The sequence below is a fragment of the Lactuca sativa genome, chromosome 5, assembly GCF_002870075.4.
Source record: "Lactuca sativa cultivar Salinas chromosome 5, Lsat_Salinas_v11, whole genome shotgun sequence".
In the NCBI taxonomy this organism is placed as follows: Eukaryota; Viridiplantae; Streptophyta; class Magnoliopsida; order Asterales; family Asteraceae; genus Lactuca; species Lactuca sativa.
This window is the reverse complement of record NC_056627.2, coordinates 356,372,860-356,386,660: the sequence shown is the minus strand read 5'-3', so window position 1 is coordinate 356,386,660 and position 13,801 is coordinate 356,372,860. Positions and strand designations below refer to the sequence as shown.

Genomic DNA, 13,801 nt, shown 5'->3' with positions numbered 1-13,801 from the left:
CTTTTACCCTAAGTATATATATTTTTTTTCATAATATACATATTAATGCAGAAAAATCGTATTTATATACGAAAAAATATTTAATTAAATATTGTATTTATATTTTTTAATGTTATATATATATATATATATATATATATATATATATATATATATATATATATATATATATATATATATATATATATATATATTTGTTTGATTGTGTGTATTTGTGTTTTTGCATGGTTATACCATTTAAAAAGATAAATAATATTTTTAGAATTATGAATATATGTTTTATAGATATAGTATAAATACATATTTTTACATTTTTATATATTAATATGTATCTATACTTCCAAAAATATATTTATACTTAAAAAAAACATATATCAAAATACATATTTACACTTCTAAAAATATATGTATATACTTGAATAAACATGTTTATAAATGAACAAGTTTTTTTTATTGATATGCATATTTTTAAATACATAAAAATACGTATTTGTAGTTCTAAAAACATATTAATTTGTTTTTTTGCATCTTAAATGGTTTATCCAAGAATTAACATTAAAAAATGTAAATACGGTATTTAATTAAATTTTTTTCGTTTATAAATATGATTTTTCTGCTTGAATACGTATAATATGAAAAAAAAATACATATGGTAAAAGTGTTAAAAAATTATAAACTTAAGAGTAAAAACGTAAAAAAATTGTAAACTTAAGGGGTTTTTTTGCGAAGTTAATATAATGGTAACCTGTTATCACCGGTAAAATGGTAAAACTGAACATTTTTTGGAAAATGTTAGGGTAAAAACGGACATAAAATTCAACTTTGGGCAAAACCGACAAAACCCTAAAAACTTGAGGGTTTTTATGACATTAGCCCAACATATATCACCCAATTTCTTTTTCACCAACGATCTTCAAAAGGAGAGTGAGATCAACATCCAAAAAATTCAATCAAGTAATAACTTGGCAGATTTATTCACTAAAACACTTCCTACATATAAATTGGAAAATATGGTACAAAACAGTGGTATGCGGTGCTTCGCGGAAATCAAGTGACGTGTCCATCAGGAGGAGTTTGATACATATTGTACTTTTTTTTAATTAAGTTTTTTCCATTGGATTTTCTTAGCAATGTTTTTTATAAGGTAATTATTTCCACTGTCTATTATTAATCATGTATATTTTTTTTTCTTAATAAAAGTTTTTCCTATGATGTTTTAGCTATTAAAGTTTTAACGAGATATGATACAATCGTTGTTCAAAGGGAAGTGTAATGCAATATTATTTAGTGAATGAGTTTTAGATTCCCCATATTCTTTCATATCTCTCCATCGCTAGTGTGCATTATGACAAACATTATTATGAGTTTTATAAGTATAATTATGCACCATTATAAAATATATTCATGACATAACACATTTCATCTTCTTTTGTAAGTATAAATAATTTTGTAAGTATAAATAATGAGGAATATGTATTATCAAAATTATTTGTTTTTACTATAGATAATGGAATAACTTCTTTACAATTTCAGTTCCTACTTATTTTTTAACTTAACTTCAAATCTCATAGTAAAATATTATATAAAAATATAACTAATTTCATTTTTTCTTTATTTTTATTTTCTATTTACATATGTTATATAAAGTGTTAGAGCTCATATTTCAATTTCAAACCTTTAGTATAAGTTTTAACTTTTTTACAAAATTGGTTTACACTTTCAATTTTGTTATAATATGATCTGTTTTTTTTTATAAATGCATCTGGAAATTAATTATTATTTTTTAAAAAATTTTCCTTATATTCTTTTAAGACTTGTTTTACAAAATTTTTAACTTCTTTTTGAACTTTTACAACTTCTTAGAATTTTTACATTTTTTAAAGAATTTTCTATCTTTTTTTTACAATTGTTTATAAAATTATTTTAAATATTTTTTTTACAACATTAGAATTACTTACGTTAAAAAAAGATGTAAAAGAAGATAAGTAAAAAAGTTATATGAAACTGTACAATTTTTTTTTAAAAAAAAGTCTTAAAACAAGTTTAAAATGTTATAAATATATTTTATAAAAAATATTTAAAAAAATAAACAAAAAGTTGTAAAAAAGTTTTTAAAAACTTGTAAAGAAAGTTAAAAACCCTAAAAAAACTAATTAAGGGTTTAATTTATAGAAAAAATAGATCAGTGTATAATAAGTTTAAAACTTAATCCAAAAGTACACCTTTGAAATATGATCTTGTGGAAATAAAAATAAAACAAATATTGTTATATGATATTGTGGGACGAAAAAAAAAACAAATATTGCTATTTTTATATGAAATATTTTTGGTTTGTTGGCCACTAAAAATTTAATAAAAATTGTTATTTCCTATTTCACAAAAAAATGCTCCATTTTATTTCTCCGCGACAATTAAACACAACTTTTATTGATGTTGTAATGCTATGTTCCATTTACAGCCCGATTATAACGGCTTCCAAAATGATGGATTAAATGAAGTCGTGATTCGCTTAAAGAATTAGTCAATTAGCTACTTTTCAGGTTTACATCCTCCTGTTTTCCACTGTCGGATCATCATCCAACGGTGGAGCATCAAAGAAACATAATATCATGCTTAACGTTTTCAAATATGTTAAAGTGGGAACAAAATCACTACCAGTCAACACTCCGTCAGCTTTCCCTACAACAATTCACATATTCCCACAAACACTCTACACTCTACACACACTCACACTCTCTCTCTTTCTCTAAAACCTCTTTCTCTCTCCACCAAGCTTCCATCCATGGCGGTTTCGGTTTCAGTTTCATCCCTTTTCATATCTCCAATCTTCTCCTTCTTCTTCTTCTTTTTTACTTTAGCCATTTCAACAGATGTAGACCTGCTTCTCAAAAGAATCAAACCGTCAATCCAAGGAGAAACGGAGAATTTATTGTTGAATTCGTGGAATACTTCCGTTCCGCTCTGTCAATGGCGAGGACTGAAATGGGTTTTCACTGATGGATCTCCATTAACATGTACAGATATCTCATCACCTCAATGGTCGAATATTTCGCTCTCGAAAGACCCATCTCTTCATCTCCGTTCCCTTCAACTACCTTCGGCCAACCTCTCCGGCACACTTCCGCCGGAGCTTGGAGAACTTTCGACTCTTCAGAGTCTGTACCTGTCCGTTAACTCCATTTCGGGTTCCATACCTCTTGAAATAGGGTACAGTTCTTCATTATCAGACATTGATCTAGGCAATAATTTGTTAACCGGGTCGGTTCCTGCGTCCATCTGGAACCTCTGTGATCGACTCATTTCTCTTCGGCTTCATGGTAATTTATTATCCGGGTCAATCCCAGAACCCGCATTACCGAATGCCACTTGCAGCACTTTACTGTATTTTGATGTTGGGCAGAATAAATTTTCAGGAATTTTTCCAGGATTTATACCTGGGTTTAAAGGGCTTCGAGAGCTTGATCTTAGCAGTAATAATTTTTCTGGTAAAATCCCAGATGAGTTAGCTATTTTAAGTTTAGAGAAGTTGAATCTCTCCTACAATAATTTCTCTGGGGTTTTGCCTAATTTTGGTCAATTAAAATTTGGGGTGGATTCATTCGAAGGGAACGATGCTAACTTATGTGGTCCGCCATTAAAGAGATGTAAACAGACCTCTGGAGGTTTAAGTTCTGGTGCAGTTGCTGGACTTGTGATTGGTTTAATGACTGGAATGGTTGTTTTTGCTTCACTGTTGATTGGGTATTCACAGGGGAGAAAAAAGAAGACTTTCGATGAAGAAGATGAAGAATACGATGATGGTGAAGATGATGAAAATGGCGATGGTAGTGGTGAAGGCAAATTGATTTTATTTCAGGGTGGTGAGCATTTGACACTGGAAGATGTATTGAATGCTACTGGTCAAGTTATGGAGAAGACAAGTTATGGCACGATCTACAAGGCAAAACTAGCAGATGGTGGGACGATTGCTTTGAGGTTATTGAGGGAAGGAAGTTGTAAAGATGGTGGTTTATGTTTGCCTGCGATTAAGCAGTTGGGAAGAATCAGGCATGATAATTTGATTCCCTTGAGAGCTTTTTATCAAGGAAAGAGAGGGGAGAAGTTATTGATTTATGATTATCTTTCAAATAGGACGCTTCATGAGCTCTTACATGGTAAGCATATCCTCACTCTTACAAATTTAATATGTTTGTTATTTAGATCATTCATGATATAACTAGTTTGCGTTCACTAATGTCCTTTATGATGCATATATAGGGTGATAATTGCCTAAATCATGCACGATAATTTTCAAATGCTAAGTAGTGTGACTATACATTATATTCTAACAACGTGTGTATCGGGTGATAGCTACTTAAATCATGTGTATGTAGTATAATGTTAGTACATATTGCTATTATTGGTAACAAAATGTAAGTAAATTGCTATTATTATGGGTAAAGAAATGTAAGTATGTTATTGTTTTCTCCAGAATCACGGCCCGGGAAGCCGGTGTTGAACTGGGCTCGGAGACACAAGATCGCGTTAGCAATAGCCAAAGGGCTCGCACATCTGCACTCGACCATCGAGACACCCGTTACACATGGCAACGTGCGGTCAAGAAACGTATTGGTGGATGATTTTTTCGTGGCTCGGCTCACCGATTTCGGGCTCCACAAGCTCATGGTCCCGGCTGTAGCCGATGAAATCATCGCATCGGCTAAAAGTGATGGCTACAAGGCTCCGGAGCTTCAAAAGATGAAAAATTGCAATTCAAGAACGGATGTTTATGCTTTTGGGATTTTGTTGTTGGAGATTTTGTTGGGGAAGAAGCCCGGGAAGAGTGGCGGGCGGGATGGGTTTGTTGATTTGCCGGCGGTGGTGAAGGTGGCGGTTTTGGAGGAGACAACAATGGAGGTTTTTGATATTGAGGTTTTGAAAGGGATCAGGAGTCCAATGGAAGATGGTGTGGTTCAGGCGTTGAAGTTAGCCATGGGGTGCTGTGCACCGGTTGCATCGGTTAGACCATCAATGGATGAAGTGGTGAAGCAGCTTGAGGAGAATAGACCGAGAAACCGTTCGGCTTTGTATAGTCCGGCTGAAACCAGAAGCGAAATTGGTACACCTTTTTAATCTGTTTATGGGTTCGATGGATGTAAGCCGTCTGATTGCAAAATGTGATAAGATTATTTAAACAAAGATGGTTTTTGGCGTATTGATGCACTGGGGTTTTTTTTTTATTAGATAGCTTTTAAGTTTAGTTTATTTGATATTTGTGATAGTTGTATGCATCAAGAATGTAGCAATACTTGGTTAAAAGGAGTAGCTTTATGATTTGTATTATTAAAGAAATTTAAAATGACTGTAAGAAGACTTTCTTCGCCCTGGTGAACAGGATTATGGTGGTCATTTTAGTCTTTGCTCGATTGTATTCTCGAAAATGGGTTTTATTGTAATTTGCACCGGATATATTTATCAAGATCGTAGAATTTTAATGAACATAGAGAAAGATATTTACTTTAAGTAATAAAATTTAATTCGGTAACTTTTTGTTCTCACTCTAGAGAGCAAAATAAGAAAAAAGAAATAAAAGAAAAGAATTGGGAAGAAATGGTGACAATTTTCGTTTTAAAGAAAACAAAAACAAAAATTGATAATAGATTAAACCAATCCCAATTTATATATGGGCCGATTGTATGCCCGAACTGGAAGCGTGGCCCACTAATTTGGGTGCTCCGTAGTCCGTACTGGCTCGCCACAGCCCACACAAGTCACCAACCACCTGAGCCTCTTTGTTAGGTTACCGAACCCTAGTTAGGCTACCCTGCACCACCCACCCGCACCCACGTACTCAAAGACGACGACCACCACTGATCGCGATGGGATCCGACGAGGAAGATCATATCACAGCCGTGTACGGCGAAGAAGATCTCGACGAAGAAGATGATGAAGAAAGCGAAGAAGAAGACCATACTTTACAGAATCAACACGTTGAGGAGGACGATGTTGACATGATCGACGATGAAGAGGATGACGAAGAAGAAGACGATTCTATGTCGTCAGCTGCCGGAGAAGTCACGATCGCTGTCGCTGGTATTCCGAGCGTCCCCACAACTGTTGACGCTACTCCTACAACAGCTACAACTACCACGACTTCGATTGTTCGATCGGACGCCATTGTGGAAGTGAAAAAGCCTATGCCTTTAGACGATTCCCGACGGTTGTTTCAGCGTCTATGGACCGATGAGGATGAAATTGAGCTCTTGCAGGGGTTCCTTGATTACACTACGCAACGAGGGACTAATAATTCGTCTCATCACCATCACGATACGGCGGCATTTTATGATCAGATCAAAGGTAAATTGCAGCTGGATTTCAACAAAAATCAATTGGTTGAGAAGCTTAGAAGATTGAAAAAGAAGTATCGGAATGTCCTCGGTAAGATCAGTATCGGCAAAGAGTACGTATTCAAAAGCCCTCACGACCAGGCTACTTTTGACCTGTCGTGCAAGATCTGGAATGGTGCCGCAGCTACTCCCGTCTTCATCCCCGCCACTGCTGATGGTGGAGGAATTGACGATGATGAACCTCATAATCCTAACCTCATATTCAATTTGAATGAGAATAATGCTAACGACATTGCTGATCCAAATAGCTCTGAGAAGAAGGTACCAAGACCAAGAAAGCGATCAAAGTCGACTGCAGTTAAAATTGAAGAGAATTCCAATCAGCAGCAACATTATGGCCAACCTGTGGGGGTGGGAGCTTCAAATCCTCAGAATCCTGCAGTCTCTAATCTGGTTGAAGAAACCGTGAAGAGTTGTTTATTGCCATTGTTCAAGGAATTGGTTAACAATTCTCCTAATGGGGCTTGTGCAAGTTCAAGGGGGATCGGATTAGGAGGGATGAACATGAATAATTTTGGTGGGTCAATGAATTTCCCCATTGGGGATATGACTGATGACAAATGGAGGAAGCAACATATATTAGAATTGGAGGTTTATTCAAAGAGATTAGAATTGATGCAGGACCAAATAAAGTCAAGGTTGGAGGAGCTTAGGTCAATGGGGAGTTCATGAGAGTCTGAACCTTTTAAATACCTACCAGTGAGTGCTTTTTAGAGTTCATATTTATTTTCTTGTTTTAAGGTTAATTAGTTTCATGGTCATATAAAGAAGGTGCCTACTCAAGTCGGCTATTCTTATATATGTTTAGTGTCTATCTTCTTTCCTTACAATCTTTGTTGTTAAATAATGTTAGTTTAAATGTTTAGCCTTTTAGTTCTTGTGTTGTGTAATCAATAGAAAACAACAAAGTAAAGGAGATTGAACACAGAGTTAGCATGAGAAAACCTTCTAAACTGTTTAGAGGCATATGTGACCTAAGTCAACTGAACACTGACATTGATCTTTTACAATTACAGTCATGTTTTTGGATCAGAACTCATGTGTTTTAATTATGTGAAAAAAGACCTGAAATGGTCACTACCCAAATTTTCAGTAGCAATTATCCAATGTACATGCTGTAAAAGTGAAACACATGTTTTTCATATACCAATTTCATACATTTTATAAGTGATTGTGTGCGTATACAGTCACACAATAACTTAAATATATATCATGATGAAGTCAAGGTGCTAGAAAAAACCATGAAAAACAAAGAATTTATGTTCTTTGTCACTTTCCCAAAGTGTCCAACATGTATGCCAATTGACATTGTACTATATGTAACATGATAAAATGAAATGTCTCAAATTATTCTCCAAAAAGCAAACATGTTTCCTCATAACACTATCTCTAACTACATGTTTGTTTCCCCCCCAAAAGCCACCATATATGGCATTTCCTCTCATTCCTTATTCCAAGAAAACTGAAATCCCAAAACTTGCCAAAAGTGGAAAAGATCTAAAAAAAAGCTTCTTCGTTTTTTGCCCTGTTCTCTTTCTACAACATAAAATCAACCATCACTTCATCTTCTTAGTTCTTTCCTATCTAGGAAACTTACACTCAATTCATATCATAAATGGAGTGAAAGATCAAGCTTTTGACCATCTTTATCCTTATTACTCTCATTCATCACAAACATCTTTTCTGGTGAATTCAAGAAACTTTGCTGATGTTCATCTTCTTGATCAAACTGATAATAAGGATTCTGATTAATGTAGTTGGCTCTGTAGTACATAAGATTATCAGATCCAAACTGTTGACTTTGAAACTGACAAATATTAGCTGCATGAGCAGTAATATAAAGAGATGGATTAAGAATCCCAATCTGATTTGAGGGAGCAAATAGTAATGGAGGTTGTGGAAGCAAAGAAGCAGAGTAATTGCATTGGACATTAGCTGCCCTTTTAGCCTTTCTTGCTGCTGTTCTCTCTTTCTTGTGAGCATTTTGATGCCCCCCTAAAGCTTGAGAACTGTAAAACTTTCTTGAACAAAATTGACATGGAAATGACTTGATAGTACTTTTAAGTTCTCCATTATTCGATTCAACATTTCCACCTTCCATATTCTTTCACCTGTTGAAATCAAAAAAATCAAAAAAGAAAAACATGGGTTATGCAGAATTCAGTATTTCAAGCAAAACCCATATAATAAAAGGAATAAAAGATTTGACCTTGATGAAAAAAAGAAGTGTGAATGTGATGAATGGAACCAAAAAGATAACAGTTTAGAAGATGAAGAAGAAAGAGTTCAGAAAGTAGTTTGTTTATGGTGATTGGAAAATGTGAAGGTGAAGTGTTAATGTATATAGTCAGAAAGAGATGGAGTAGCAGAGAGAAAGAGGGGGTGTATTGTATGGGCTTGGGAACAGAAGAGATAAGAGAGGGATAGGTGAGTAAGTGTGCACCAATACGTTTCTGCATGCTGCAACCTAAACATTTATATTTATATTTATAATTATATATATTAATTTATTTATATAAAGAGAGAGAGAAGAGAGAGAGAGGATTGGGAAATGGAATCTAATGTCTTCCTTCTTTATTCACTAAAAAGTTTCTGACAGTTTATGGGGTTTAATGGGCACTTGGGCTTTTCTTTTGCAGGCGTTTTTTACACTTCATTGTTTCACTTGTGTTGTTGCCTGCAACTGCAAATTGCAATCTCTCTGTGTAAAATTGTCCAGATATAATTAAACAAATCTCTCAAAATTTGAGAACCAAATCTTGAAACTTTACTCACTTGTCCTAATCTTTATAATCACCCTTTATTATGTAAAAAATCAGAATATATATATATATATATATATATATATATATATATATATATATATATATATATATATATATATATATATATATATATATATATATATATATATATATATATATATATATATATATATATTGTAATAATCAGAAATGGCCAAAATCATAAACTTTAATGCAAATTTTCATTTTCATACAAGGATGTATTTCTCTTTCCTACATTGGGTTTCAAGAGGGAAAATGGATACAACAACACAAGAACTAAATTTTAAGTATGTTTGTTGATAATTAATTTTGTAAATATGGTTCAATCATTTTACGTCAAATAAAAAATGGAAAAAAAAATATAATGTGTGAGTGAATATTTATTATTTGTAACATAAAGAGATATTTTATTATTTTAAGTCTGTTCAAGGCCCACCTGTGATTGTATGCAGTATGCACGACACTACATGCGGACCATTCCATATGGAGTTTTATTGCAACATAACAATTATGATTACACTGTTTCTGATCCTATTAATTTTGTTATTTTAAAAATATTTTTGTGTATTTAATTATTGGTTTGATTTTTTTTTAATAGATTATGTATGGCTGATTTTTATACGATGTGTTTAAGTTATGGGAGATGAGATGAGATGAGTCTGCAAAACGACACCTACCCCACTGGGGTTTCATGCAACTGGTTCCCCAACTTTTATTCAATCTATTGGCTCCCTGCCCTGTTCTGCCGCCCCCTTCATTTCCTGTTCTCATGCAATGCAATTGCTTCCCTTACTTTTTATCCCCTCTCTCCCTCATTTATCTTTATCTTTATAATAAATAAATATAAAAAAAACATATCATGTTTTCAGCAGCTTCATTTTATAAAACAAGTTGTACATTTATTTTTTCTTCTGCTATGGGTTGATTCCATTGTGTAGTTGAATCTCAGTTATTTCGTTTGAAGGCTTTTCAAGGATTAAATGATTGGTAGTACAACAAAGTATTATTTGATTGTCATTTTAGGTTACCAGTTATGTTTTCTTTTTGCTAAATACTAGTAGATGATTACACTACAATGTACTATTCTAGTCGCTTGATGACGGGAAAATTCAATCTATGGTCACTCTATGTTGAGTAGAGGTACACATAATAAATTCTGAAACCGGCTTTGAAAACGGTTTAGGTATATGGTCAACAATGGTTGACTTGGTTTGGGTTTCGTTTTGTAGCACAAATTTTTACTACTATTAAGTTGGTTGATAAATCTCCAGCGCTATTAGGATGTCATTGCTTGCAAAGAAAAGTAAGCAAAACCTCACTATCTTTACCACCCTTGCTAAACCCGTCCCAAGGCCTATCATGCGACAGGTAAATCAAGAAACACTAATACTATTTGACATGTCAAGGTTTGAACCTTGGATCAAATGTGTAATTCCACACTGCAACGACAAGGATCCCATCAAGGAAACTCCAATACCTATTTATACTAACAAACAAGGGGCTAAAATGTTGTTTTCACCATAAAACGGTAACTAACAACTATATGTTAGTTTAGCAAAAAATGAATAAATCATAAAATGGCCTTCCAACGACTATTCCACCCAAACCAAATCCAAACTAGTTCCAACAATTACTTTGATTCCAACCAATCGGTTTGGCTCTAATAAACTTTGATTATACATAAACTGATTTCTACTTAAATCATGTTTTTTCTCCATAAACCGATTATTTTGCGTTCCCTCCATGTTAACATGTCAACAAGTAAAGGAGATTTTGGTGGGATGTCAAGTCCACCAAACAAATTCCACTGTTTGCTTGCAAATAATACGTAATATAATGGTAAAAAGGGGGTATCGATCATCGGCGAAATGGTTGTATTCAATCACCAATGCAATCCAATAGAACTAGTGTAATAAAACTACCTAACTACAATTAAACTAAGGGGGGTTGTGATTGTTTGAAAACTAAAAGACTTGAAGGAGTAAAATATTTGCAATTAAGGAAGATGACGAGATGCTCAAATATTGGAGAGAATTGGTCAACCAAGGCAATTCAACACAATGAACATTTGTGTGTTTAACATTAGAATTCAATAACATTCATTCAACCCAAATTGGTTATAGCAATCATGAAGCATGATATGCCAAGATTCCTCAAATGTAGTATGGAGGTTGGGGAAGCCCACAATACACCTTCTTAATCAAATTCAATGTTTCAATTTTGAAGTAATTGAACCCAAGAAAATTGATTAGGATTAAGAATGAAGGAATCCTCAGTTTCTAGAGGATGTCAATGCTTACACATCCATAAATGAGTCATGATCCATAAGCTAGACATGATTTCTACCATCATAAAGCCATTGTTCTATGCAAATTCAATGATTCAATGTTAAATCAAAGAAATAAACCACCAATTGCTCATTCAAATACCAAGCTCATGATCAAAGTATTAAACAAGCATAAGAATTATGAACTAAGGATCAATAACATAAGATAAATGACAATCAAACATGAATCCTTCAAAACCCATAAATATCCAAGGGTTTTAGTCCAAGTCAACAAAAATAAAGAGATTAGCCACTCATGGCAACAAGAAAACAATCACCAAAGTGTTTTTGCATCAAGAAACTAGCAATTACTAGAAGGATGGGAAGAATTTAGCTCTAAAACTCCAAAAACACCTACAAGGTGCTCCAATGGTGGAAAAATCGAAGTGTGGCTGCTAAGCCTACCCCCTAAAGGTAAATGATGAGCAAAATGACCAAAATTCCCCAAAGTGTGCAGTTGCACGGGTACCCTCGCAAGTTTGCGCGATTAAGGCCCCACCCTCACAAATGGGGTTGAAACACTATTGGCTCTTTTTCTCCACTACTCAAGATTCCTTTGGTCCCCTACACACCTCACTTGATTCAAATTTAACCATTCATCTTCAAGCTTCAAATGGATAGCCCAAGCCTAATAACAAGAGTCTTCATAAGCCCACTTCATCTAGGTCTTCAACATTTTAAGCCTAATTCTTCTTTGATGGATCCATAAAGCCCAATAACTCTTCTCAAGCCCACTAAGCCTATCTCCAAGCTAAAATATAACCGCATTGAGACTCCAAAAGCCTGCAAAACACCTCACGCAAAATAGAAAGTACCTGATATGATCCAAGATATAGAATGAGATAGAATATACAATGATAAAAAGGGCTAAAAAACTAAAAGAAACTATAAAAAAAGGAAAAAAATAAACTATCAAATCACCCAAGCTTAGACCTTACTTGTCCTCAAGTAAGAACAAGACTAAAATGAACTCGGGATGAGCTAAGCTAAAAAGGAAAAAGAAAGATACCATAGAACTTGGTACATTAGTCAACATGGTCAGAATCACTTGTGTATGGACCCTACGCATCTTCCAAATGTTCCCCACTTTAGAGCCATAAGCCACATCATTGAACAACTTGAAGGGCGAATAGATACTGTTTGAAGGTGGCAGCCAGTAGAGTGTATGAGACAAAGGAAACAGGTGGATGCGCCCAACGGGGGCACTATACAACAATGCATACTATAATGCATAAAGGAAAGGCGCCTATTCATACACGATGATTCCTACATTGGTTAGACTAAGTGTATCATAACGGAATAGGGTTTTGTAGCATGGCCTCCAGTCAAACATCCAATTTCGGGGGTTTCTCCATTGTACTATCCTTTACATTCTAAATCTTCATTCTTGAACTTCTGTTATTCGGTCTTCAAACTCTTAGCTTCTCAATCTTCTGTCTTCTTATTTCTCTCCTCTCTCTCTCTCTCTTGATATTTTTAGGAGAGAATGCTTGAACTTTGATTTTTTTTCTTTTTGTGTTGTTCTTTTTCTTCATTTTTCTTCTTTGTTTTTGTTTCTTTTCTCTTTGTTTTTTTCTTTGTTGCATTTCTTGAATCTTCCTTTATTGTCTCCTTTTGTCTTTTCTTTTCAAATTTTCTTCATTTTTTGTATGTTTTCTTCTTGTCTTTCTTCTTGGAAGGTCTAAGGAATTTCACCATATAACATAGGACTCCAATAATGTGACAAAGGAATAATAGATACAGGCTAACATTAACACTTAATAATCATTGACAATGTATCAAGATTTACTAAAAGGGTGGGATATGACTCAAAAAATTGGTGTTACTGAAAAAATTGGTCCCAAAAATGTGAATTGAGGGACCCATATAAAAGTTCATCAATGTACGATGAGATGAACAAAACCTATCTAACTATCTATTCTAGACCCATAGAAAAATTTACCTATCTTACAAAGGTGGTGATAATCTAAGTAAACAAGGTTCGGGCAAAACTCGGGAGTACTAAGGGGTATTCCTCGCAAAACCAAGATGTGATTCTTCAATGTCTTCAAATACCTTATTGGGCTAATATTTTCTTACGCACATCGTCCTGACTAACCACTTCCATCCGCATCTAGATCAAGTTAAGCTACTTGTATCGGATCCCCACACAAGTAGTCTCAAAGTGGTATGTGACGCTCAAAACATGTCCCATTTGTCCAATACAAGGAATTCCATCTATAAGTTAAGCTGCACTATAGTCTTTTTAGTGTAATTTATATTTATAATCACAAGTTGTTATTATGAACCTATAAATAAGATTT

At 33.9% G+C, this 13,801-nt stretch overlaps 3 protein-coding genes across 3 annotated transcripts; 2 read left to right on the top strand and 1 right to left on the bottom strand.

The window, feature by feature from the left end:
- The first annotated feature begins 2,664 nt into the window (after nucleotides 1–2,664).
- Nucleotides 2,665–5,396, top strand: LOC111901554 (putative kinase-like protein TMKL1). The gene is made up of 2 exons (XM_023897416.3): nucleotides 2,665–4,154; nucleotides 4,472–5,396. Exons 1-2 carry the CDS (start codon nucleotides 2,783–2,785, stop codon nucleotides 5,110–5,112), a joined length of 2,013 nt encoding a protein of 670 aa, XP_023753184.1. The 5' UTR covers nucleotides 2,665–2,782; the 3' UTR covers nucleotides 5,113–5,396.
- Nucleotides 5,397–5,690: 294 nt separating this feature from the next.
- On the top strand, nucleotides 5,691–7,311 carry LOC111901555 (probable transcription factor At5g28040). Its single transcript, XM_023897417.3, has one exon. The coding sequence runs from the start codon at nucleotides 5,859–5,861 to the stop codon at nucleotides 7,056–7,058; it is 1,200 nt and encodes a 399-aa protein (XP_023753185.1). The 5' UTR covers nucleotides 5,691–5,858; the 3' UTR covers nucleotides 7,059–7,311.
- Nucleotides 7,312–7,618: 307 nt separating this feature from the next.
- On the bottom strand, nucleotides 7,619–8,822 carry LOC111901556 (zinc finger protein 5). Its single transcript, XM_023897418.3, has 2 exons — nucleotides 8,596–8,822; nucleotides 7,619–8,497 (listed from the first exon to the last, which is right to left on the bottom strand). Exon 2 carries the CDS (start codon nucleotides 8,485–8,487, stop codon nucleotides 7,996–7,998), a length of 492 nt encoding a protein of 163 aa, XP_023753186.1. The 5' UTR covers nucleotides 8,488–8,497; nucleotides 8,596–8,822; the 3' UTR covers nucleotides 7,619–7,995.
- Between the last annotated feature and the right edge of the window lie 4,979 nt (nucleotides 8,823–13,801).

Coding starts and splice junctions, on each gene's coding strand:
- LOC111901554 (XM_023897416.3), top strand. CDS start 2,783: ATGGCGGTTTCGGTTTCAGTTTCATCCCTTTTCATATCTCCAATCTTC. Junction 4,155..4,471: donor GCTTCATGAGCTCTTACATG/GTAAGCATATCC, acceptor TGTTTTCTCCAG/AATCACGGCCCGGGAAGCCG.
- LOC111901556 (XM_023897418.3), bottom strand. CDS start 8,487: ATGGAAGGTGGAAATGTTGAATCGAATAATGGAGAACTTAAAAGTACT.
- LOC111901555 (XM_023897417.3), top strand. CDS start 5,859: ATGGGATCCGACGAGGAAGATCATATCACAGCCGTGTACGGCGAAGAA.